Genomic DNA, 25213 nt, shown 5'->3' on the forward strand with positions numbered 1-25213 from the left:
CGCCGCCGCAGCCCCAGCCTCCCCAGCAGCCGTCGCCGCCGCCACAGCAGCCGCCGCCGCCGCCGCAGCCGCCGCAGCAGCAGCAGCCGCCGCCCCAGGCCCCCCCCATGGAGCCCGAGGCCCCGGATTCCCGCAAGAGACCCCTCGAGACGCCCCCCGAGGTGGTCTGCACCAAGCGCAGCAACACGGGAGGTGAGGCAAAGCTGAGGGACCGCGGCGTGGGACGTGGGGGGGGGGATCGCGCGCCGAAGGGGGCATCGCAGTCCTCCATCACCCCCCCATCCCTGGCTGGCAGGTGCAAGTGCTCCAGAGAGGGGAGGGGCACCCCTCCGCGAGGAGATGGGGACCCGGACGGACCCCTTTCTCTTGTCGCCGAGGCTCCGGGGGCTGAGAGCTTTGTCTGCGACGAGAGGGGCTGGGGGGGAGGGGGTGGTAAGTGTCCTTGTGGTGTATGAGGGAGCCGAGGATGTGGGGCGTGGGTCCCTTCTGGGCCAGTGTGTCCTTGAGGGGTGTGTGATGTGACCCTTTCGGGGCAGGGGTGTTCCCTCGGGCTTGCGTGTCCCTGTTGGGGGAGGGGAAGTAGAGTCAGGCCTGTGGACCGAGAGCTTCTGAGCCTCACTCCCTGGGGATGTCCTGAACAAGGGTTGTCCCGGAAAGGGGCGGGTGTGGACAGTATGCAGGACCGTGCATGGGGACAGGCTGGGTGGGTGTGTTGGGTGACGTGGAAGAAAGGGTGGGTGTGTAAAACTGGAAGGGAAAGAGATGGAAGGCTAGGACAGGTGTGTATCCGTGCTGGGTCCTGTAGGGCCTGGATATGGGACATTAAGGTACCATGGATGTGACAGGGTAGGGGGTGTGAGTATGTGTGTAAAAGAGAGATGGATGTGAGACCCTCCAAGGGAAGGTGTGTGCTTGTCACTCCAGAGGGGACTCTTGTCCTGTGACACATGAGTGAGAGGGGTGTGTAGGGAGGCAGAAAGGATGGAGTCTGGGTGTGAACCATGAGGATATGTGTGGATCGGGGAAAGAGGTTGTGTGGGGGACACCGCTGTGTATAGGATGGAGTGGGACCAGGAGAAGCTTGTACTAGGATGTGACATGGAAAAGGGTGTAGGTGTGACTCTAGAGAGGCTGGGTGTGACACATGGAGGTGTGCAACAGTGACATCAGAGGGGGGTGTGTAACTGGAGGGATGGGGGAATGAAAAGGGAGAGCTGGGGCTTGTGGTTCAGTGAAACCCATTGAGGGTGTGTTCCCAAGGAAACCAAAAAAAAAAAAAAAAAAAAAAAAAAAAAATGGAGTTCCAAGCGACCGAGGGACTTATGCTTACCCTGGAGCATGGAAATGTGTGACACCCAAATGTGTGTAGATGTGTATAACACAGGGAGCTCTGGGTGGAATAGCTGGGTGTGTCACACTAAGATGTCGGGAGATACAGGGTGTATGAGAGCGCAGGACATAGGCGTGTGCACACGTGTGTGAGGCAGCCCAGTGTTAGATGCCTCAGAGATATGTAGGCTGCACAAAACGGACCCTCTACGTGTGTCATCGGGAGAGGTGTGCATAGCAGAAAAAGCCAAGCTAAGCACGGGACTCCACTTACTACCCTGGATTTTAGGGGTGCAGGGAACAAGTAGGGCATGGGAGAAAAAACATCCTCAGAGCGCTCTGGGTCTCTGATAAGAAGGAGACCCCAAAACATACAGGTTCTCCCTCATGATCACCCTGTTCAAAATCCCCTCTTCATCTTGTCTTGAACAAACAGCATATATATGCATGTATGTGTGTGTGTGTGTGTGTGTGTGTGTGTGTGTGTGTGTGTATCTCCATCCATATCCCTCCTCCAGCCTGGCGGGGTGGCCATCAGATGCCCACCTCCCACCAACCTGGCATATACACAAGCTCCCACTTCTTTCTCTTACCCCTCACCTCAAGCCAGGTGGGACAGGATCCCAAGTTCCCTTTGCTCCATGGGAGGGTGCTCAGCAGAAATTGAAGGAAAGGGAAGTTGGGGGAGGGGTGGAAGAGAATTTCCTGTCTGTCTTCCTGCACCCACCCCCAGCACACTCATGAAAATGTCTAAAGCCGACTTCCTTTCTTCCTTCCTGCCCTGCTGCTGTTGCCAGTCCCAGTGAGGATCAGGGACCCAGAGTCGGCCAGGCAGGCGGCAGTCCTAGCAAGTGGCTGCTGAGGAAGCTCCTTCCAGTGCTGCCTTGGGGCACTTCCTACCACCAGGCAGGCTCTGAGATCTGGGTGAATTTCTCAATACAGTCCTCGGAAGAGATTATTTGAGGTGCGTTTCTACCAGTGAGGGAAACTGAGGCTCTTCGAGATGAAACAGCTTGCCCAAGGTCAAAGGCTTCTAAGTGGCAGGTCCAGAATTTATTGAACCCTGGACTGGTTGGTCCACTGGGATTTCAATGTTTCCTTCTACATTGTCGAAACTAAGGGGAGTCTTTTGGGACCATAACTGCAGACCCTTCCCCACCTCCAAACCATGTATGGGGGAACAGGCCAAGAGATACAAAAGGACAGTCCTCTGTTGAGAGGGATAGTCTGGAGCAGGGCAAGTGTTAATGACTTTGATCTCAAATTTTCTGGTTCCTTTCAGTGGTGGCTGTGGGAACTTGATCAACCCCTGGCCCTTTCCAAGCTTCTGTGTCCCCAGCTTCCCAATACAGACATGACAATAACTACATTGATAATGTCATAATGGCTGGCAATATCAATGCTTAATGCCTGACATGCAATTGCATCTCCTCCCAATGTGCTACGAAGAAAAAAAAACCCAAACAATAAATTATAATAATAGCTAACATTTATGGTGCGGGGAACGATTATGGGAAGTACTGAACATGGGTCACTGAGTACTTCCAATTCTGTTAACCTTCTTTCAAATGAACGACTGAAGCACGGAGAGAATTGGAAACTTGGGCATGATCATTCAGCTAAGAGAAAGCAGGATTTGAACTCGGAGGCTGGCTCCGCTGTGTGGACAGAGTCTATGGTGAATGCCCTGTTGAGAGGAGGACTCTGAGGTTCGGAGTGGTGAGGGCCTCATAAGTGAGAGCAATGCATACAAACCCAACTCTTGCCCTCCTCCTTGTTCTCAGGGGCAGTGGAAGAACAGGAGATGGTAGGGATTGCTCTGGTTGGTATCTGGACACTTGGCTGACAGGTGCCATTGGGAGGTAAAAGAAATATTCAGGGCAAGAGGATTCCAGTGAAGAGACTGGGAGAAAATCCAACTCAGGGAGTTATTTGAAGAAATAAAAGAAACGACATGTAATCCCAGCTATGGGGAGGCTAAGATAGGATGATTGGAAGTTCAAGGCCATCCTGGACTACATAGCCAGACCCTGTCTCAAAATATAATGATAAGTAAATAAAATGAATGAACAAATAAAAAACAAGGCTGGGGATGTAGTTCAGCTTGTGAGCCTTTGTCTAGAATTCCCTAGTGGGGGCCTGGCCTAAAATATACCAGTGAGGGGCTGGGGCATGGCTCAGTGGTAAAGCCCCTGCCTAGAATCCCCCAGTGAGGGGCTGGGGGTGTGGCTCAGTGGCAGAGCCCCTGCCTAGAATCCCCAGTGAGGGGCTGGGGGCGTGGCTCAGTGGTAGAGCCCCTGCCTAGAATCCCCCAGTGAGGGGCTGGGGGCGTGCCTCAGTGGTAGAGCCCCTGCCTAGAATCCCCCAGTGAGGGGCTGGGGGCGTGGCTCAGTGGTAGAGCCCCTGCCTAGAATTCCCAGTGAGGGGCTGGGGGCGTGGCTCAGTGGTAGAGCCCCTGCCTAGAATCCCCCAGTGAGGGGCTGGGGGCGTGGCTCAGTGGTAGAGCCCCTGCCTAGAATCCCCCAGTGAGGGGCTGGGGGCGTGCCTCAGTGGTAGAGCCCCTGCCTAGAATCCCCCAGTGAGGGGCTGGGGGCGTGGCTCAGTGGTAGAGCCCCGCCTAGAATCCTCCCACGCCCTGTGAAGGGTTGAGTTATAGCTCAACAATCAAATACTTGTCCAGTGTGTACAAGGCACTGAGTTCCATACCCAGTACCAAGGTCTGGGGAGAAAACCTGTCTGGTAAACTTAAGAATGTCCCCAGGAGAGCCTCAAGGTGGATCAGCTAGAACAGGTGCTTGCTGCAGTAAGCCTGGTCATGTGGCTGGGATCCCACGTAAAGGTGAGAGGAGAGAGCCACCTACTCAGAACTGTCCTCATGGCACATGAACCCACACATGCATCATGCACACACACAATAATGAAAATAAATGTAAAGGAGTGGTATCTATAGTGCAGACCAAAATATTCCCTGTATTCCCACCTCTACTGCCTTACCACCTGCAGGCAAAGGCGTACCTCACACCCAAGGAGCTCTCCACATAAGTCTCAACCCCAGTAGCCCTTACCCACAACACGAAGAAAAGGTCACCAGGACAAGAGCCCTGGAGCAATGAGGCTGGAGAGATGGCTCAGCAGTTAGGCACAAGCATTCTTACAGAGGACCCTGGTTCAATTCTCAGCACCTACACAGTGGCTCACAACTGATTGTAACTACAGTTCCAGGGACCCAATGCCTTCTTCTGCGTCCTGGGCGCTAGGCACACATGCAGTACACATATCATGTTGGCAACATTGCTTTAATACTTATTTTAAGTCTCTGAGGGTTTTGCTTATGTGTATGTCTGTGCACACTGTGCTTAAGCAAAGCACTTACACACGTTTAAAAAAGGGGAGGGGGGTTGAAGAAGAAAACCTTGCAAGGTTCAGAGCATATCGATGCCATGTGTTTAGCACGGTACCCTCAGCAAGTGATGCCAAAGGTCCAAGCCTCAGTCTTCCCTCTGGAAAATGGGGACAGTAAATGGTCCTCATTTACTGAGCCTCAATCTCCTCTCTGGACAATGGCGACAGTAAGTTTCTGCTCTGGATAAATTGACCAGTCTGGGTGGTTCTGTCTAGTTACTGAGATTCCTTGAGAGACCTCGACATGGTAACCCATGCTGGAAACCCCTCCTGGCATCCATGGGAGATCCATGGGTTCTGGAGACCCAAACTCCAGCCCGTTGCTGGCATACACCATCACTGATGGGCCATCTCCCTTCCCCATTGTAAGTCCTAAGTCAGTCACCAAGAATCTAGAAAAGTAATCCATTTTTATTTTATTTATTTTTGGGTTTTTTTTGGGGGGGGTTGTTTTGAGACGGGGTCTCTCTGTGTAACCCTGACTGTCCTGGAACTCACTCTGTAGACCAGGCTACCCTTGAACTCAGTGATTCACCTGCCCTGCTTCTGCTTCCCAAGGGCTGAGATTAAATGCAAGAGCCACCATGGCCTGGTTGACTAATCCTTTTTTAAAAATTATTTCTATTATTTTAAATGGTGTGTGTGTATGGTGCTTGCGTTCATATGTGTGGATGCCCTTAGAGGGGAGAGGTGTGGGACTCTGCTGGACCTGGAGTTACTTGGTATGTGCTATTAACTGGCTTGCTATCTCTTCAATCCCAGGTTTGGGGTTTTGTTTTGTGTTTGTTTTTGTTTTGGACATTTAAGAGAGAGTTGCCCTAAGGGGGCTTTACCCTTGACTTTTGTTTGGTTTGGTTTGTTTACAATCATATTACATTTATTCATTCAGGCGGAGGGCATGTCAGGTCAGCTTGGAGAAACTGGTTCTCTTCTTCCACATTGTGGGTCCCAGGCATCAAACTCAGGTCATGGGATTTGGTGACAGGTACCTTCATTTGGTAGCCATCCTGGCAGCCTCACCTTTCCCCCCTCCTTTCTTCCTCTATTTTGGAATGCTAGGGAATTGAACCCAGCACCTCACATATGCTAGGCAAGTGCTCTACCCCTGTGCTACATCTCCAGGCCCACTGTGTACCAGTCTCTCAGTCTCTGTAACAGCATCACACCTTCAGAATGTTGCCCTGAACAAACACAGTCCAGATAGGCTGCTTTTCTGCACAGACTGACATATGATCATTCATGGAGGGACCCCAAATGCCTGACGTCCCACCCTTCCCCAGCACATGCTACCACACCACACCCTCCATGTCTTGTGGCTTTCCCCAGTAACATGCCCCATGCTGCCAATAACATTCTCAATCCCATACCCTGGCCTCCACTTGCTTTCCTGTAACATGTCAACTTTTTTGTCCAAACTCCCACAGGAATAAGCACCATAAGAATGAAACCCCAACTTTGGTTTTCTCTAGGCACGGTAGAGGGAAAAAGCAACCTCTCCAAGATGGGTGCCTCTTTGACCCTGTGTGCATGCGAGTATGTGCATAGGTGTGCATGTGTGTGTGTGTGTGTGTGTGTGTGATGTGTCCATGCATTTGTGTATTTGCATGTGTGTGCATGTGTGTGTTTGTGTATGTACATCTGTGTGTGTGTGTCCGTGTGTGGTGTGCACACGTGTCTGTGCATGCATGCGTTGTATGTGTGTATACATGCATGCGTGTGTACACATGCTTGGTGTGTCTGTGCATGCATGTGTGTATGTGCACCCATGTGTATGCATGGAAGCCAGAGGAAGATCTTCGATGTCCTCTGCTATCAGTTTGTGTCTTATTCCTTTGAGTTGAGGTCTCTACTTAAATGTGGATCTCACTTATTTTTGGTGAGGCTGACAGCAAACCTAGCAAGCCTCCCGTCTCCACCCAGCGCAGCACTGGGTTAAAGGCACACTTGAAAGTAAGACCTTTTGTATAGGTGCTAGAATCCAGACTCAGGTTCCCATGGTTTCACGGCAAATAACCTTTAACCACTGAGCTGTTTCTCCAGTCCTAAATGTTATTTGGCTTGTGTGTGTGCACGTGCATGTGTGTGTGCACGTGCATGTGTGTGTGCATGTGCCTGTCTGTGTGTGTGGTGTTTTGTTTTGTAGTAAGACAAGAGTTTTGCTATGTAGCCCAGGCTGACTGTGAACTTGAAACATGCCTCCTGCCTCTACCTCTTGAGTAGTGGGATTACAGATATGTGCCACTGTGACAGGCTGGGCTCTAATTTTATCACTGCTGATCCCCAGAAAACTAAGCCACCTTACAGGACTCTGGGACACTGTCCCATTCTTACCTTGAGGGTCCAGATCCCTTGGGTAAAGAAAGCCTTATGTGTAAGGCAGGGCACTGGCTGAGTGTCCCTCGTCAAGAGAGACAAGCATAAAAGGAACAGTTGGCCAGGGGCATAGTAAGAAGGAGTCAGCCAACCCAGCTTCACCTTGAGATGGACATACTTAATATTGCAGCCCTGGGGGAGACAGGCAAGAGGGACATGGTAGCTTTCTTCATGGACTTCTCTGACACTATTACTGGGAGCTGCGGGAACCCCAAAGGAGCTACTAAGAGTGGGCTGGGAGTGGACAAGTGTGAGTTCTGGCCTCTGGGCTCTCTTCCTCACGGGCACAGAAAATTTGATGTTAGCTATTGAGACAGGGAAAGTCTGGAGATTCCAGGTTCAGCTAAGGTCAATGTCTCTGCCTTTGCTATAGGGAACAGGTCTGGCTTCCTCCCAAAAGAGGTGGGGTTCCGTGGTGTGACATGCCCCAGGCAGGAAGATAGGTGGAAGGTTCTATAAAGAACAGACAACAGATAGAGCACAGTAGGGACTCCAGGAGTTAAGAGATTTGAGTTTCTACAGGCAGGAGGCCTGGTCACCCATGCCTGTTGTTTTCTTCTTGACTATCTCAAATTTACATTGATACACCTGCCAAGTTATAATTACTGGCAATGGTTTTTAAATCTCATCACCACTTTTTTGGGGCAGGAGGTTGTTTTCTTTCAGTTCTTTTTTTTTTTTTTTTTTTTTTTTTTTTTTTTTTTTTTTTGGTGTGTAAAACAATGAGGTTTTTTTTTTTTAACATTTTAAATTGTATGTAGTCATTCAGTGTGTGTGTGTGTGTGTGTGTGTCTGTGTGCCTGCATACTTGAATGTGTGTGGTTATATGTACCACAGCACACATGTGGTCAGAGAATAGCGGTTCCCTCCTTCTACCATGTGGATCTCAGGGGTCAATCTCAAGGTGTAGGATTGGTGGCAATCTTATCTTGCTGGCCCCTCATTATGACATTTTTGTAAGTATATCATGGTACTTTGTTCATGCTTCCCCTCAATTACCCTCCCTGGTCCCTCCCTTCCTTCCCCAATACCAGTGGTCCTTCTGATTTCATGTCATACATAGAGGATACAGGGATGGATGGAGGGATAGATGGATAAATGAATGATGACACATACATACATGCATGCATACATACATACATATATGATACATAGATAAATATTTTTAAAAACAGGGTCTTATGTAGTTTACATTCTCCTTATGCTCTATAAGTGGCCTGGCATGACCTTGAACTCCTGATCCTCCTGCCTCCACATCCCAAATGCTGACCTTACAGATGTGTACCACCATGCCCAGGTTATGTAGTCCTAGGGATCAACTCAGGGCATCATGCATGCTACACAAGCAAACTACCATTGAGCTACATCCCCAGTCCCAAGTCTACATCTGAGAGAAGCTCACTGTCTTTGGCTTTCTTTGGGGTTGCATTTCTTTTCAGAGACAGCCTCATGTTGGGTGAGCTGTCCCGCTGCTCTTTCTGTAGTCCAGGCTTGTTTTAAAGTCCTGATCTTCCTGTTAAAGCCTCACTAGTCCTGGGATTAGAGGTGTGGTTTCTGTCTCCTTTCCACCACAGTTGTTTGTTTTAATTATATTTATTTAGTTAATTAGTTGTTCACTCTGTGTGTGTGTGTGTGTGTGTGTGTGTGTGTGTGTGTGTGTGTGTGTTTGAATGTGCGTGCACATCCATGCTGTGGTGCACAGTAGAAATCAAAGAACAGCTTGAGAAGTTGGTTCTCTTCTTCCACTCTGAGGGATGGAGGGCCCGAACTCCCATGGTCAGGCTTGGAGGCAAGCACCCATGCCCACTGCACCATCTCCACAGCCCAGGTTTCTGTGGTTGGTTTTGGTCTTTTTGTTTTGCTCTTTGTTTTGTTTGTTTGTTTGTTTGTTTTTTGTTTTTTGTTTTTTGTTTTTTAAACAGAAACTGCAATTCAGGCAGGGCTGGACATTCCAAATACTTCAGCTTCCTGAGTGCTAGGATACAGGACATGGACAGCCATGCCTTGAAATCTTTTGAGCCATCTCACCAGTCCAGAATTCCCCCCTTTAAATAAATGTGTTTATGTGTCTTAAAAGGAATTTAAGCGAAAAGGTACCGGCTGTGTGGACTTGGCTATGTCCCCACTGTCTAATGCAAGTACGGTCACTGAGCAGGTGTTCAGGGAGAGCTTGTTGCAGAAAGGAAAGGAAGAAGAAAAAGAGAAGGAAAGATGTCATTCAAGGGCACATAGTAGGGCAGAAATCAAGTACATGGCAGGAGAATGCTAGCGAGATGAATCAGCAAGTTAAAGAATACTTCCCATCAAGTCTGATGACCTGGGTTCATTGTCTGGGACCTGTACAGTAGAGACAGAAGAATCAACTCTCCAAAGTTTTTCTCTGACTGCCACACTGACACTATGGCATCCATGCACACACACACACACACACACACACACACACACACACACACGAGTCAGGGGAAGCAAACAAAATACAATAACAACACTCTATAAAGGAAGAGATTCCAGACAGGAGATCAGGCACGGGGTTGACCTCATGTCACAAGGCCTTCTCCAGACAGGATGCGAGGGTGCTGGCCTGTAATTCTAGGCACTCTGGACACTGAGGCAAAGAGGATCATGAGTTAAAGGTCATTCTGGGTAACTTAGATCTTATCTCAAAATCTAAAACTAAAAAGAAAGCTGGAAATGTAGCTCTCTGGTAGAGTACTTGCTTCAAATCTACCCATTCTGGGGGCTGAGGGCGTGGCTCAGTGGTAGAGCCCCTACCTAGAATCTCCCAGTGAGGGGCTGGGGGCGTGGCTCAGTGGTAGAGCCCCTGCCTAGAATCCCCCAGTGAGAGGCTGGGGGTGTGGCTCAGTGGTAGAGCCCCTGCCTAGAATCCCCCAGTGAGGGGCTGGGGGCGTGGCTCAGTGGTAGAGCCCCTGCCTAGAATCCCCCAGTGAGGGGCTGGGGGTGTGGCTCAGTGGTAGAGAACTTGTCTATTATGTAGGAGGCTCTGAGTTCAATCCAATCAATAGAACCACAAAAAGAAAAAAGGGGAGAACTAACAGGTGAGATTGCTCAGCTGGTAAGACACTTTACTGCCATGTGTGATGACCTAAGTAGAGAGAAAGAACTGGCCACCACAGATTATTCTCTGACCTATTCATGTGCTATGCACGTAATTCACAGATGTGCTATGTACATACATTCACAGAGAGGGTGGGCTAAAAGACAATTCAAAGAGAATGTTCCTCTCCCATAAAGTGGGGCACAGCACTGGGCAGCCCGGGGACTAGATGATGAGGGATAAGAGTTTCCCTTCTTTCTCCTAACTCCCAACAAAATCCCCAAAACATAAGCACTGGTTTCCACTCACCGAGCCCAGAGCACCCATGATATGCCACGCACGGAACTGCACTTTAGTACAAGCTCTTCGACAGCTGAGGCAGGGGGCTCGGCAGTTCAAGCCCTCCCTGAACTAGATAGAGACAATGTGTCTCAACAACAACAACAAACACACAAGTCCCAGTGCGGTTGGTGGTGCGCATCTCTGATCCCAGCAATCCAGAGGCAGAGGCAGAAGGATCTCTGTGAGTTGGACACCAGCCTGGTTTACATAGTGAGTTCCAGAACAGCCAGTCTCAAAAACAAACAAACGGTGGGTTGTAGTGATTATAATGACATATGGTGTGTATAAATGCTACATTCACAGAACATCCGAGCTACTTCCCAGTTCATCCTTGAGTGATTATTTCCCGTAGATGTCAGTGCAGTGTTTCCCCCAGTTTTACTGTAAGGATACTGAGGACCAAAGAAGTGGGACGACATATCCAAAGCTATCCAGATTTATTTTCTTTCTTTCTCTCTTTCTTTTCCTTTCTTTCCTTCTTCCTTCCTTCCTTTCCTTCTTGCTTTTTTTTCTTTTTCTTTTTCCTTTTCCTTTTTTTTCTTTTCTTTGTTTGCTTGTTGTTGTTTTTTTAAGACAAGGTTTCTCTCTGTGTACCTGGCTGTCCTGGAACTCACTCTGTAGACCAGGCTGGCCTCAAACTCAGAAACCCGCCTGCCTCTGCCTCCAGAGTGCTGAGATGAAGGGCGTGCACCACCACCACTCTGCTTCAGTAGTAGTAAGAGTCACACTACATTTGAAATTGTCTGCCTGCTCCATACAGAACTCCCCAGCTAAAGCTTGAGGGCACACGGGGCAGACAGAGTGAGCTGTGGATGTCCCAGCTTTCAGGGACAATAGATAATTTTGAGCCTCAGAAAGGAAGCTGGGAGTAGTTGTCGTGGTGTACCCTGTCATTCCAACACTTGAATGACTGAGGCAGGAGGATTATAAATTTGAGGCCAGCCTAGGATACATGGCTAAGCTGCATCAAGAAAGAGGAGGGTGAGGAGAGAAGAAGGAAAGTGAATTGAGCAGGGGGGGGGGGGGGGTCCAGATGATGGATGAGAGGACTCCCTGGAGGAGTCAGGGGAGGTTAATTACCTAATAGGCTTAATGGTCTGATTAGGCCATTTTAAGAGGATTGCTTTGGGCTCAATAAAACCCTTTTATTCTTGACTTCCTCTTTGTGCTTAGAAGGCCAGGTCCAGCCACTGTGCCCCACACCACCCTATAAAACATGTTAGGAACCCAGAACCCTCACTCTGAAGGACCTGTGTTGAGGTAGGAAGAAAGGAGCACCTACCCCATCCAGATCAACTTTGTTTAGTTTGTGAAATGCTAGGGGCGGAGCTAAGGACCTGCAACACAGTAGGCAGGGGCTCTACCACTGAGCCACGCCCCCAGCCCCTAACTGGGGGATTCTAGGCAGGGGCTCTACCACTGAGCCACACCTCCCAACTACAAATAACACTTCTTTTTTATTTGGTCTAGGAGGAAGTTTTGTTCATCATACTGCCAGTTGGGGTTCTGTGTTTGATGGTAAAAATAGACATACTATATCTGTCTTAGTCAGGGTTTGTATTCCTGCACAAAACATCATGACCAAGAAGCAAGTTGGGAGGAAAGGGTTTATTCAGCTTACACTTGCACACTGTTGTTCATCACCAAAGGAAGTCAGGACAGGAACTTACACAGGGCAGGAACCTGGAGGCAGGACCTGATGCAGAGGCCATGGAGGGGTGCTGCTTACTGCCATGCCTCCCCTGGCTTGCTCAGCCTGCTTTCTTATAGAACCCAGGACCACCAGCCCAAGGATGGCACCACCCACAATGGGCCCTCCCACCCTTGATCAGTAATTGAGAAAATGCCTTACAGCTGGATCTCATGGAGGCACTTCCTGGAGGGAGGCTCCTTTCTCTGTGATAACTCCAGCTTGTGACAACTTGACTCACAAAACCAGCCAGTACAATATCTAAAAGAAAAAGTTGAAATTTTGGGGGAACAGGAAAAGCCCTTTAATCCTTGAGAAGCAGAATGGCCCAACACCATTTCTTTTCCCACTTTTTGTCCCAAGCCTAATGTGCGCTGTCACGTGGTGTAAGGGACACAGATGTGCTCTCCGCTGATGTGGTCCATATTGGCCCTATGTGACAAATTGCTCCGGATAGATGAAGCAAGTTGTGGGGGAGGGGAGGGCTCTTCAGTCTTAGGCTTTCCAGGAAAGGTTTTGAGAATAAGTGAAGTTCCCAAAGTGATTGGATGGAGAGGAAATGCCAGGCTGAGAGCATCCTCAGGGGCCCTGGCGTGGGAGGGAATGGGGAGTATTTGAAGAAATAAAAAGACAGAGAATCTCGTGCCTATGGGCGATGAGGAAATGAGGCTGAGTCGTCGTCCATGTCACAAAAGGCCTTCCCCCAGAACCTGGCAGAACTTTCACCCTGGGAATGCCTGGGCTAACAATTTGTTTAGAAGGGAAGTTAGAACTTTGCCTTAAGCTGGGTGGTTTACACGCGACTGCATTACCAAGGACATTGGTCTATAAGAAAGAATGCCCAGGGTCCAGCAGGACGGCTGAGCGGGTAGAGGCTTGCTGTCAAGCCTGATGACCTGAGTTCAGTCCTTGGGGTCCACACAGCGGAAGGAGAGAACTGAGTGCCACAAGTTGTCTTGTCTGAGTGAAGCCTAGCCCAGTCAGCGAGTTCCAAACCAATAAGAGATCCTGTATCGAAAGCCAAGGACATCCCATGTTGTCCTATAGTCTTCACACATGTGCAGACATGCCTGCATATATGGATGCATCCCCCAACTGTGCACACGGAGAAAAACTCCAAGCCAGCCCTCGCCCATTTCACCTGTTATTGCTCCTGAGTCGGTCCACTGTCCCCCACTTTGTGCAGACGCTTCCCCTTGTAACGCCCATCTCCTTCACTGCTGCTCTACACTCTGCTCCTGTCACAGGCATCAAGGAGATAGTCTAGTTTTGTCTTGTTTTTGAGATTGGGTCTCACATAGAGCAGGCTGGCCTCAGACTCGCTGTGTAGCTGAACATAACCTCTGGCTCCCAAGTGCTGAGATTACAGATGTGCACCACCACACTTGATTTATACGGCGTCGAGGATGGAACACAGGGTCTCGTGAATTCTGGGCAAACACTCGGTTGTATCTGCAGCCTAGAAGAATATTCTTTAAAAAAAAAAAAAAAAAGGCACTTAAAAATGTTTTATAAAGACAGGCTTAAACACGCTATAATCCCAGCACTTGGGAGATAGTTGCCTACGACCTGGTCTATGTAATGAGTTCCAGAACAGCCAGAGCTACATAATAGAGAGACTCTGACTCAAAACAAATGTCATGTGTTAGCTTATTTTTGTATCTGTGTGTGTATTTGTGTGCACACACACGTGCCATGGCACACTTTTACAGCTCAGAGGACAGCTGACAGGACTCTGTTCTCCCCTTTCACAGTGTGTGTCCTGGGTATTGAACTGAAGTCACGTCAGGCTTGGCTGCAGAGTCCTCTCGCCGCTGAGCCGTCTTGCTAGCCACAGAGGAATATTCTCAAATCTTAAATTACTTCACACGCCATCTATCCTCCTCATCCCACTTGGAGTAAAAACCAAAGGCATCACTGTAGCCCACAAGCCTCGCCAGTCTGCCATCACCGCCACCTTCTGTCCCCCTTCCCTCCACTCAGCCTCCTTGACTGTCTCAACAGCTCACATCCTGTCTCACTCAGGGACTGTCACGTCCGACATGTGGCTTGGCTCCTCCTCCGTACCTTAGTGAGAGTAGCCCAGGATATGAACTCCAGAGCAAGGCTGAGGCCACATTTCAACTCTGTACTCTTACCAGCTCAGTGACCTGAGATGATTCCTTAGCCTTATTTCTTCATCTGTAGAATGGGTTTCTTTTCACAAACAGTGTGAAAATGAAAATAACCAATGTCTGTAGAGAACTTCCGGTGAAATCCAGTGTTTATCAGGTGCTGCAGGTGAATGGTGAATAAATATGCCTACTTAGAGCTGGGTCTGATGGCCAGAGGCCTGCCCCCTCAGATGCTCTGAAGGTTGAGGCAGGAGAATCCGCAAGTTCAATGCTTGCTTGAGGTACAGACTGAGTTCAAAAGTCAACCTTGGGCAACCTGGTGAGATCCTGTCCCTAAATTTATAAAAGGGCCTGGGTATAAGTCCGTGGTAGAGCCCCTGCCTAGAATCCCCCAGTGAGGGGCTGGGGTTGTCGCTCACTGATAAAGTACTTGCAAGAAAGCCTTGGTTCAATATCCTAAAACAGTAAACAAAGGTGTGGACTTTCCTGGCCCCCGCATCTGCACACCTCTGCCCCTCCCCATCCCTTTCCTGCTTCTCTTTGCTCTCATACTATTCTGCTTCATATAGCATGGCGTCTCTAGAAGAATGTCATTGTCTGAGCTCTAGCTTAGGTCCCTCAAGTTCTCATGGCGTTATTTGCACACAAAATAAGGGATGCTTTGCTGTTTCCTTCATGGCTGTTTCCCCACATTAATGCCAAGGATGTACACAAGCCAGGCAGGTACTCAGTAATTGTTGACTGAATGAATGAATCAACCTGGGAATGAATCCTGGGAATTTGGCTTAGCTGACAGAGTGCTTGCCTAGCAGGCATGAAATCCTGGGTCCCTTCCCCAGCACCACATTAAAAACAAAACAAAACAAAAAGCATGGTTATGCACTCCTGTGATTCCCAGCATTGGGAGATGGAGGCAGGTAAATCAGGAATTCAAGGCTATCCTCAGCTGTATAATTTGAAGCTAGCCTGGGCTATGTGAGAGCCTGCCTCAGACAGACAGACAGACAGACAGACAGAATGAATGAATGAATGAATGAATGTTGGTCAGGCATGGTGGTGTACACCTTTAATCCCAACACCAGGGAGACAGGGCCAGGTGGTTATCTGTGATCTTGAGACTAGCCTGGTATATAGAGTGTGTTATAGACCTGCAGAGATACATAGTGAGACTTAGTTGCAAAAGAGGGGAGGAAGGGAGAAGGGAATGAATGAAGATGGTGTTATGCTATCTTTCTAACTACTGTTGCCATCGTCGTTACTATAGTAACATGTCTTCCTAAAGTGGGACCCCCCTCCTCGCTCACTCCCTCCCTCCCACCCTGTATGCCCTGCAGAGGAAGGCGAGTACTTCCTGAAGGTGCTCATCCCCAGCTACGCAGCAGGCTCAATCATCGGCAAAGGTGGCCAGACCATCGTGCAGCTCCAGAAGGAGACGGGAGCCACCATCAAGCTGTCTAAGTCCAAAGACTTCTACCCAGGTAAGCCGCAGACCAGCCAGGTGCCTGAGCTGGACTTCTCTTCTTTCCTCTTTCTTGAGCCATGGGTGTGTGGAAAGACTGCGTTAGGGACATTTAGAGTGATGGAGGAGGGCTACGTTCTCTCCCCTTAAAGAGCCTGAGCTGCCTGCAGACCAAGGGCCCTGGCCTGAGCAGATGGGGGTGGGGGCAGGGCCAGACAGAGCTGCTGCATATTTATGGAATCATTTGCATTATGCCAGGCAGTTGTGTCCCTTCCCACACACCTGCCGCCTCCGGTCAGTCAATTGGAGCAGCCAGAGTGGGGAGGATGGCAGGTGTCGTGGCTGGGTGGGGGCAGCCCTCTGAATTACTCACGCCCTCTGTCCACTTGGATTTATTAATCTAACTTGCATCCAATATACTCTCCACTGAGTCATTTTGGAAAAGGGGCATTTTTAAATATTTTTCTTTTATTTTATTTTTTCCCCTCAGAGGTAGGGCTTCAAGTAGAGGAGAGTGATTTTGAACTCGTCATCCTGCCTCCGCCTCCCAAGTGCTGGGATTACTGATGTGTGCCCCATACCCGCCTTGTTTTCTTGGGGTATTTCAAAAAAGACACGATCTCACCCTGTAGCCCATTCTGGCCCGTCGCTTCTAATTCTTCCCCTGCCTCCCAGTGCTGGGATCACAATGCACAGCACCATGCCCTGCCTGATGCTTCTCACACAGCTGTTTCTGCCTCTCTGCTCTTGTGTCTAGGGATCTGTCTGGGTATCTGCATCTCCTGTCCTCTGAGGCCCTCATCCACCCATCTGTCTGTCCTTCTGTCTGCCATCCCTTTCTGTCCTCCCATCTCCCTCTGCTTCCCACCACCTCCCCTGCCTCAAAACGTTATTTGACCCAATTTAACAGCGACCCTGTGGTGGGGGGGGGGGGGTGTGGAGCAAGCCATTGAGATGTTTGCTCTCCTCTTTGGGTTCTGCCTCTGTTCACTGCCTCTGCCTTCCTTTATGTGTCCATCCCTCTTGAAGAAGTCCCAGCTTCCCACGGTTCCTTTCTTACTCCTTCCTTCCTTACCCATTCTCTGCCTCTTCCTAGATTCCATCTTACCCCCTTTTTTTTTCCTTTTGAGACAAAGTCTTATGAAGTACAAGCTATCCTCATGTGTACCATGTAGCCAAGAATGATCTTGAACTCCTGCTTCCAATATGTTAGCATTACAGGCTTTGGCTGCCATTGTGAGTAATTTAGGCAGGGCTGGGGATCAAATGCTTCTTCTATGCTAGGCACTCACTCTACCACTGAGCTACATCCTCAGCCCCCAACTCTCTGCTTGCTCTAAGAGCCTTCTAAGTCTTTCACTCCCAAGAGCAGAGCCTGAGCTTTGGTCTCTAGGAATCCCGGCCAGGCACCAGAGTGGCGGCCAGCACACAGTCCGCCACATGGTTCTAGAGCATCCTTAATCCTCTCGGATTTTTAAAAAAAAAATTTTAGGTCAGATACCAGAGATGTAGCACAGGGTTTGGATCTCTCTCTCTCTCTCTCTCTCTCTCTCTCTCTCTCTCTCTCTCTCTCTTCCTCTCTCTCCTTCTCTCTCCCTTTCCCTCGCTTTCCTTCCCTTCCCCCTCCTCTTTTTCAGTCCCCTCATTCCCTTCTTCCCTCTTGCTCCTAAATCCTCCCTTTCTCTTTCTCTTCCCTGGCCCCTTTCCTTCTTCCTCTCTCCCCTCCTCACTCTTGTAGTCCTCCATCCCCCCTTTGTCTTTAGCCTCTCCTCGCCTCGGTTGTCCATCCTTCTGTTTTCTTTCCCATCTTCCCTTCCCTTCTTTTTCCTCCCCTCCTCCCTCTCTCTTCCCTCCCTTTCATCCTATTCCTTCTCTCTCCTTTCCCAACTCTTCTACTTTTCCCTCCCTCCCTTTCTGTCTCTTCTTCTCTCTCCTTTTCCTTCTTTTCCCGCTTCCCTCCTCCTTTCCCTCTTCCCTTCCTCTTTCCCTTCCCTCTTCCCTCCCCTCCTCCTCTTCCCTCCTCCCTTTCCTCCTCCCCTTCCCTCCTCCCTTTCCTCTTTCCCTGCCCTCCTCCCTTCCCTCCCTGCCTCTCATCTCACTAAGCTGCTTTGACCAAGAGTTTAGAGAAAAATCTAGTAACCAGAGCACCCCACCGCCTTTCCTCGGCCATCCTGGCCCAGTTTCCTCTTTCCTGTTCTAGCCCACACCATGTGGGTGAGACCTCTCTGCCCAGGACATCTGTCTGAGGACACTTAGCTCCTTGCCTCTGCATCACATTCTGTGCGGTGAAATGGTGATATTCCCTCCTCCCAGCTCAGTGCCTCACTCAGGGCCAGGCTACTGGGACACTCAACAGTCCTTGATGCTCCTACACCACCACCAAGTGGACCATACCGAGTCCATGAGCAAACCAGTGTGAGCCCCGTCTCTGTGCACCTCCCAGCCAGACAACCTGCTCCCAGACCATGCAGGACTTAGAGAGGCTGGCTCCTCAGTCAGGGACATGGGGTGTGGCTTCTCCTGACCCCACCCTACTTCCATTTCTAGGACCCCAGATCACAAAACTGTCTCTGAGGGTATATTTCCTTGGGCCCCTGATTGATGACCTTTCATTCGATCACCCAACACACATTCATTCTCTGTCAACAGTTGGACAGACATGTGGACATAGCAGTAAGAGAAGTCCGATTTGTTCTCATGGATCTCAAGCCAGGAAGAGAGACCCAGAGTCACTGATGATGACCCAGAATGCCCAGGGCTAGAACAGGAAGGTCAGAGAAAGATGGAAGCTGAGACAGAGTGTTTGGCCCAGCCCAGGGAGGACAGGCAGAGCTGCCCGGAGGGGAAGCCTACAATGATGACTTCAAGTGAGCAAGGGAGGGGTATGGAAGGGACCCTGAAAGAGCCACACAACAAAAGCTGGGAGATGGTTTGCTGTAAGGTGAGGCTGACCTGTTGGAAACAGGAGAAAGAGGACAGCAGAGAAACAGAGTGACAGTATCAGGCCTTAGCCAGGCACCATGGTATGTGTCTGTGCTCCCAACAACTCAGAAGGCAGGACTGGGAGGATCACAGGTTGAAGGCCTGCCCTGGTAAATTAGCAAGACCCTGTATCAAAGGAGAGAGGGGGGGGGGGGACGGAGGGAGGGAGGGAGGGAGAAAGAGAGAGAGAGAGACAGAGAGAGACAGAGAGAGAGAGTCAGAGACAGAGAGAAACACAGAGAGAGAGACAAAGAGATATCTGGGGCATGGCTTAGAGCCAAGAATTATTTGCCTAGCCTAGAATCCCCCAGTGAGGGATTGGGGGCAACTCAGTGGTAGAGCTCCTGCCTAGAATCCCCCAGTGAGGGGCTGGGGGTGTGGCTCAGTGGTAAAGGCACTTGCACAACATATGCAAGGGCTCAGTCTCCAATAACAAAAACCAAAGAACCACTGTTGGGCTAAGGTTTACACACATGCACTTGATAAGTCTGTCTGTCTCACAAAGCTAAACCTACCCGGCCTTTAACCCCAAAGAGAAGGAGTCAGAACACTAATATAAGTGCCTTATCTTGGTAATGAAGCCCAAAAGTTCAGGTTCAGTCCTTTTAGATCTTTCATGACTTAAGTGAAGAACTGAAAGGCAGTAAGTACTGACCCAAAGCCTCAAAGACTCCTGACCACACCACTTCCCTCACGAAGCTAACACACCACCAGTGTTGGGGAATATGTGAAAAGCTTCGGGCTTGACTCCCACGAGCAAAGCACAGGCATGCGTGTGGCGGTCTTCATGACTATCACTGATTTACAACGTAGCTGCACCAAAGTGCAAAATCTCAGGAGACTCCTCAATGACTTCATTTGTATTCTTTCTTAACATTAAAGCAGAGCCTCAAAGCTGGAGGGGCAGCTGAGGGACCAAGAGCACTGGCTGTTTTCCCACAAGAACCAGGTTCAGTTCCCAGCACCCCACACGGTGGCTCACAACCATCTGCAAGCTCCAGTCCTATGGGATCCAACAGCCTCTTCTGGCCTCTGTGGGCACTGCAGGAATATACATATATCCAGGCAAACACTCACACACCTAAAATGAAAATAAAGAAATCTCAAAAAGCAAAGCTTCAGGGCTGGAGAGATGGCTCGGCAGTTAAGAGCACTGGCTGCTTTTTCAGAGGACTTGAGTTCAAGTCCAAGAACCCACATCGGATCACTCACAGAGACCCACCTGTGACTACAGTTCCAGGGCACATGCATTCTCTTCTAGTACACACACATGCACACAGACACACAAACACAAGTCTAAACCAAACACAAAGATTTTTTTAAAACAAAATGTAAACGCAAAGGTTTTGCTGTACATGTCCCCCATACTGTTTACTCACGTGCACACACGTGCACACACGTGCACACATACACCCACACATGCGTAGGGCTAATAACTCAATTTCAAATTTAATACTGAATGGATTGGGATTTAGAGCACAGAACCTACACTAGGTATGGTGGCATATATGTGTCATCTCAGTATTTGGTAAGCTGAGGCAGGAGGATAGCAGGTTCAAGGCCAATCTGGGCTACCTAACAAGATACAGCTTCAAAGCAAAAACAAAACACAAAAATGACAGAAACTTGTAAATAAGGGTTCGAATCCTAGAACCCATGGCAAGCCAGGTGCGGTGGGGTGTGTAATCCTAACACTTCCATGACTACATGGGAGGCAGACAGAGGAGAATCTCCAAATGTTTGTGGGAGACTTAGTTTGTCCTACTGTGTAGTGGGGAAGAAGACACCCTACCTCAAATAAAGTGAAAGGCAATGCGTGATCTGGGACAAGATAAGAGTTCTCCATGTCCTTAGCAGGACATCAAGGCAGCTGAGCCATGGCCTACCTCCTGTGTGAGCGAGCAGCAAACAAACTGAAACCAAGTCCTCAGAATAGTACCTGGCATTAAGCATTATGTAACCCCAGGACACTGTTATTATAGGACACTTCTTCAGGATTTAACAGGGTCCCCTTATCAAGCTGCTGTGGACCCCAAGGAAAGAACTATGTGGGGGTGGGTACACACAGACTTCCAGAGTTAGAATGAAACCACAGAGATGGCAACCCTGGCCACTTCTCCCATGCTATCCCCAGGGTTTCTCTTTTCCCCACCCCCATCCCCACCCTCATTCCCAGCCTGGCCCACACCCTTTCCTATTTACACCCAGTCAGAGGCAGCCTACAGCTGACTCACCCTTGGCCCCGACCAGGCTATTGTTCTTGGGTGGAGTGGGGACATAAAAGTGAGCACCATGTTACCAAGGGCAAGGGCAGGGGCTGACAGCATCACGGTTGGCCAAAAGACAAGGACACCCCAGACCCACGACAGCATTGAAGGGCCAGGCTGAGAGATAGCAAGGGACAGGTCAGGGTGGTGCACCCGGCACACTGCTCTGAAGTGCTCCACAGACAATGACACTCAGCACTAAGTGTCCCAGACACACAGGCACAGGATCTGGCACACACTCAAAACCTTTTACAGACCCAGGGAGCTGACTGTACAAGCTAAGTCCCTCCTGGGGACAGAGACGCTCACACATCACATTAAAGAGGCCCAGACACACCAAGGCTCCCATATTCATACACAGGTCAGGCGCACTTGCGGGTTCTTTGTCTCTACAAAGTACACACTTGGAAATGTGCGCATGCCCCAATACACACGGCACCTGAACAGCCTCGTACACATTTACGTTTGTCTGTGTCCTCATTGTCACACAGCTAGTAAAAGGCTGGCGACTGAGTCCTCTGTGTGTGTGTGTGTGTGTGTGTGTGTGTGTGTGTGTGTGTGTTTACATGCTAATATTTTCACACCACATGCTGATCACCCAGGCAGCCTGGGAACGCCTAGAGGTGTGCACTGTCCTTTTGTCTTATTCCCACAGATGCAAACCCACACTGCCAGTAGACAGGGTTCAGTCACTGCACAGCCTCTTTTGCTTGCATACTAATAATGTCTTCCCACTCCAAATCTTGTCACTCCAGTCGTTGTGCTATATTATCCATTTTGGTGTGTGTGTTGCTCGGGATTGAATCCCGGAACTTATACCAACTAGGCAAGTGCCTGACTGAGTTACACCCATAACCCGTATTAGGAGATTCTGGGTAAGTGTTGGTGTTAGGAGTTTACTTCTAAGCCACACCCCCCCAGCCCCTCACTGGGGGATTCTAGGCAGGGGCTCTACCACTGAGCCACACCCCCCAGCCCCTCACTGGGGGATTCTAGGCAGGGGCTCTACCACTGAGCCACACCCCCAACCCCTCACTGGGGGACTCTAGGCAAAGGCTCTTCTACCACTGAGCCACGCTCCTAGACTTAACCTCACTGGGGGAATCTAGGCAGGTGCTAAACCATAATCCAGGACACAGGTTCTACTGCAGTCTCTTCTGGACTTTCTCTGAGACACACACCCAGAATGGTCATCTTTCCAGCTCTGCCCAGTACACAGAGATACTCTCACAGCTTCCCCCCAGGCAGCCTCACAGGTACACACAGATCGCAAAGTCACCCATAAAGGGCTCCCTCCAGTGAATATATTTCAACATCACCCACCTACTCTTATCCCCTTCCCCGATACACACATACAGAGAATGCCAGGTCAGACCTGCCGCCAGTACCTGGAAGATCTCCAGAAAGGGCAGCTGGCAACCCCACCCTCTGTTTCTAGTCTCTTGGTCCCTATTTTTTAAGAGTTGCCTTTGACCTAGCCTGCTCTTCCCCTAGCCACACCCCTGCCCTCCCCCACACCCAGCCCTCCATCTGGTGGGTCTAGGCTTGCACTCTGGCCTCTCTTCTGCCTCCCCCATCCCCCCACCTTTCCCCCATCCTCTCCAAAAGCCCAGAGGCCAGGCGCTGTAGGCTTTCAGTGGTTTCCATAGCAACCGAGCCTCATCCCTCATCCCCCTGGGGGTGGGCTGAGGACCGGGCCAGCCAGACCGATAAGGGGGTTCCAGTTACTGTGGCAACCGTTTCGGGCCTAAGCTCTGCTTCTGGAAGAGGGGGGGTGAGCAGCGAGTCAATGGTTACCACAGCAACCAGGGGGAGCCCATAAGAACTGGGAAGAGGCAGCTGAGCCTACCTCCCGTGCCCAGGGCTGCTGTGGGCACTTAAGCATCATTCTTCCATCCCCCGGGTTTTTTTAGGGGAGGGAGATAAAGTACAGATTATAAAACAGGGATTCCATTCATTCTCTGAGCTAGCTACCCAGCTTGGACCAGTCGCCCACATCAGCTGGCCCAGACCTTGGCCTTTCCATTCCATGAAATGGAGCCAGTCTGTTAGGAATGTCTCCATTGCTGTCTGATGTGTGCCCTCTGTCCCTTCCTTAACAGGAACTACAGAACGGGTATGCCTAGTACAGGGCACGGCAGAGGCCTTGAATGCTGTCCACAGCTTTATCGCAGAAAAGGTCCGAGAAATCCCTCAAGCGATGACCAAGCCTGAGGTGGTCAACATCCTTCAACCCCAAACCACGATGAACCCCGACAGAGCCAAGCAGGTCAGCTGGGAACTGACAGTGGGTTTCTGTAAAGCTGGTGAGGTGCCTGCCTGCACAGCGGGTTCTGTTAGAGATGTGATTCTTTCTGCAAATGTCTGCAAGTGGTTGATATTCGAAAATCACCTCTGATAGTCTAGAAAGGGTTCCACACTGCCGGTAGTGGGGCTGGATTTAGAGGAACTGGAGACCACAATGGCACCCTCCCATTCATCCATCCTTCCGGAAATGCCTACCTCCTTTCCTTTCCACCCTTGTCTCTCAAAGAAACCTGCCTCCTACTTCCTGTGTTCACCGGAAGTGACTTCAGTGACAGCCCAACCCCTCCAGAATTTTAGAAGCAGCCTTTTTATCTCCCTCCTCCCTAATACCCATTATGGGGATGGAGATAAGTATTTTTCTTGGAGAAAGAGGGGCCGGTCCCCATCCTATCCAACTCTGTCTTTAAAAGGATGGAGAAGGGAAGGCTGCCTCTCGGTTGCCTTAGTTACCAGGAAGCAGTGGTGTAAGGGGGCGTGGCAGAGAGCGGACCAATGGATTTCCGAGCCTCTCCGGTTGCCATGACAATGTTGCGCCTGGGACAAGTGGGCTCTTAGGCAAAGTCCCTGGATTTGGCGGTCTTAGGTTTTTTTTTTTTTTGTTTGGTTGCTTTTCTTTGATTTGGTTTGGTGTTTTGTTTTGTTTTTTTTTTTTTTTGAAGTCCCGATCTATTGGGGGTTGCTGGGAGAAAGGAACGCAGGGATGGTTACAAGCTCTTCCGGTTCCCTATTCGCTCCCAAATATATGAGCTCGGGACACAAAGAAGAAAAGTCCTGCGTCGGCTAGCAGGGCGCCTGAGAGAGCTCCTTAAAGCCAGACTAGAAAGCAAAGGCTTGGTACTAAGAAGCTGATATTCTTCAGCCCTGGCATCGAGGAGACCATAAACCTGAATTATCCCAAACGATGGCTGGAGAGCCCTGGAGAAACGCGCTCCTTATAACTTACCCTCAAAAAAAAGTTGCAGGCTTGAGGCTTGGTGCGCACGGTTGCTGTCCTTGGTGCTGAAGAGGCTGTGCTCCTAGCTGCCAGCCAGGGCTCTCCAAAATGCCTTCACACCCAGCAGGCGTGGATTCCACGCAGGTTAGCGAGACTGCACTTGGCTCCTCCCCTCCGCTTTGGTATGGCTACAAGGGAGTGCGGGTTCACAGAATGTGGACGTTGCGTGGGAAATGGGGTCAGTACCATTTAGGACTTACACCCACACAGGACAGTCAGAAGGTTTCAGACCAGAATCTATTCTTTATCTTATCATTCCAAGGCTTCAAAAAAATGAGAGCGTGTGGCTAAAGGCTCTGTCTGTCGAGTCTCATTTGAGTTGAATCCTCGGTTCTTTCTTTCTTTTGGCCTTGAGCAGGAGACAAGATTGTAATTGCTCCTTGCCTGGTTTTTCTCACTTATAAAATGAGATTTATTATGGTATGGATTCGTGGTTAGTCCAGCAGTGTTTGCAGAAAGCATTTAGCTCAGATGCCTAGTGCATAGACAGTTCTAACAAAATGCACTGGGCATAGTGGTATATTGTAATCCAGCACGGGGTGGTGGAGGCAGGAGGATGGAGAACATTTCAGGCTATCCTGGACTACATAGCAAGACTCTTCTCTCCCCCTCAGAAACACAATGTCAGCTGTTCTGGATTTTGGTTTCGAGACAGAGTCCATACTATAGCCAAAACTGGCCTTGAAGTCCCAGTGATCCACCTGCCTTAGACTTCTGTGTGCTGGGACTAAAGGCATCAGCCACCATTGGTGGCTTTCTTTCCCTTTTTCTCTTTAGCATGTTCATGTGTGTGTGTGTGCATGTGTGTGTGTGCATGTGTGTGTGTGTGTACACTCATGTCTATGTGTGAGGGTTTGCATGTGTATAGGTGCACAACACACGTGCATATGCATACATGG

The 25213-nt window shown here is 49.8% G+C and overlaps 1 protein-coding gene and 1 long non-coding RNA gene across 2 annotated transcripts in view; one reads left to right on the forward strand and one right to left on the reverse strand.

Annotated features, from left to right (window-relative positions):
* Positions 1-25213, forward strand: part of Nova2 (NOVA alternative splicing regulator 2) — a 36884-nt gene continuing 11671 nt past the window's right edge. Inside the window, exons 1-3 of the mRNA XM_034489367.2 lie at positions 1-192; positions 15640-15783; positions 23116-23282. Coding sequence (XP_034345258.2) covers positions 108-192; positions 15640-15783; positions 23116-23282 — 396 coding nt within the window. The 5' untranslated portion in view covers positions 1-107. The remainder of the gene's footprint in view (positions 193-15639; positions 15784-23115; positions 23283-25213) is intronic.
* LOC143441271 (uncharacterized) lies at positions 12095-24565 on the reverse strand. Its single transcript, XR_013108522.1, has 2 exons — positions 24264-24565; positions 12095-13663 (listed from the first exon to the last, which is right to left on the reverse strand). It is a non-coding gene; the product is annotated as an uncharacterized LOC143441271 (long non-coding RNA).

The sequence above is a fragment of the Arvicanthis niloticus genome, chromosome 1 (assembly GCF_011762505.2).
Source record: "Arvicanthis niloticus isolate mArvNil1 chromosome 1, mArvNil1.pat.X, whole genome shotgun sequence".
Classification (NCBI taxonomy): domain Eukaryota; kingdom Metazoa; phylum Chordata; class Mammalia; order Rodentia; family Muridae; genus Arvicanthis; species Arvicanthis niloticus.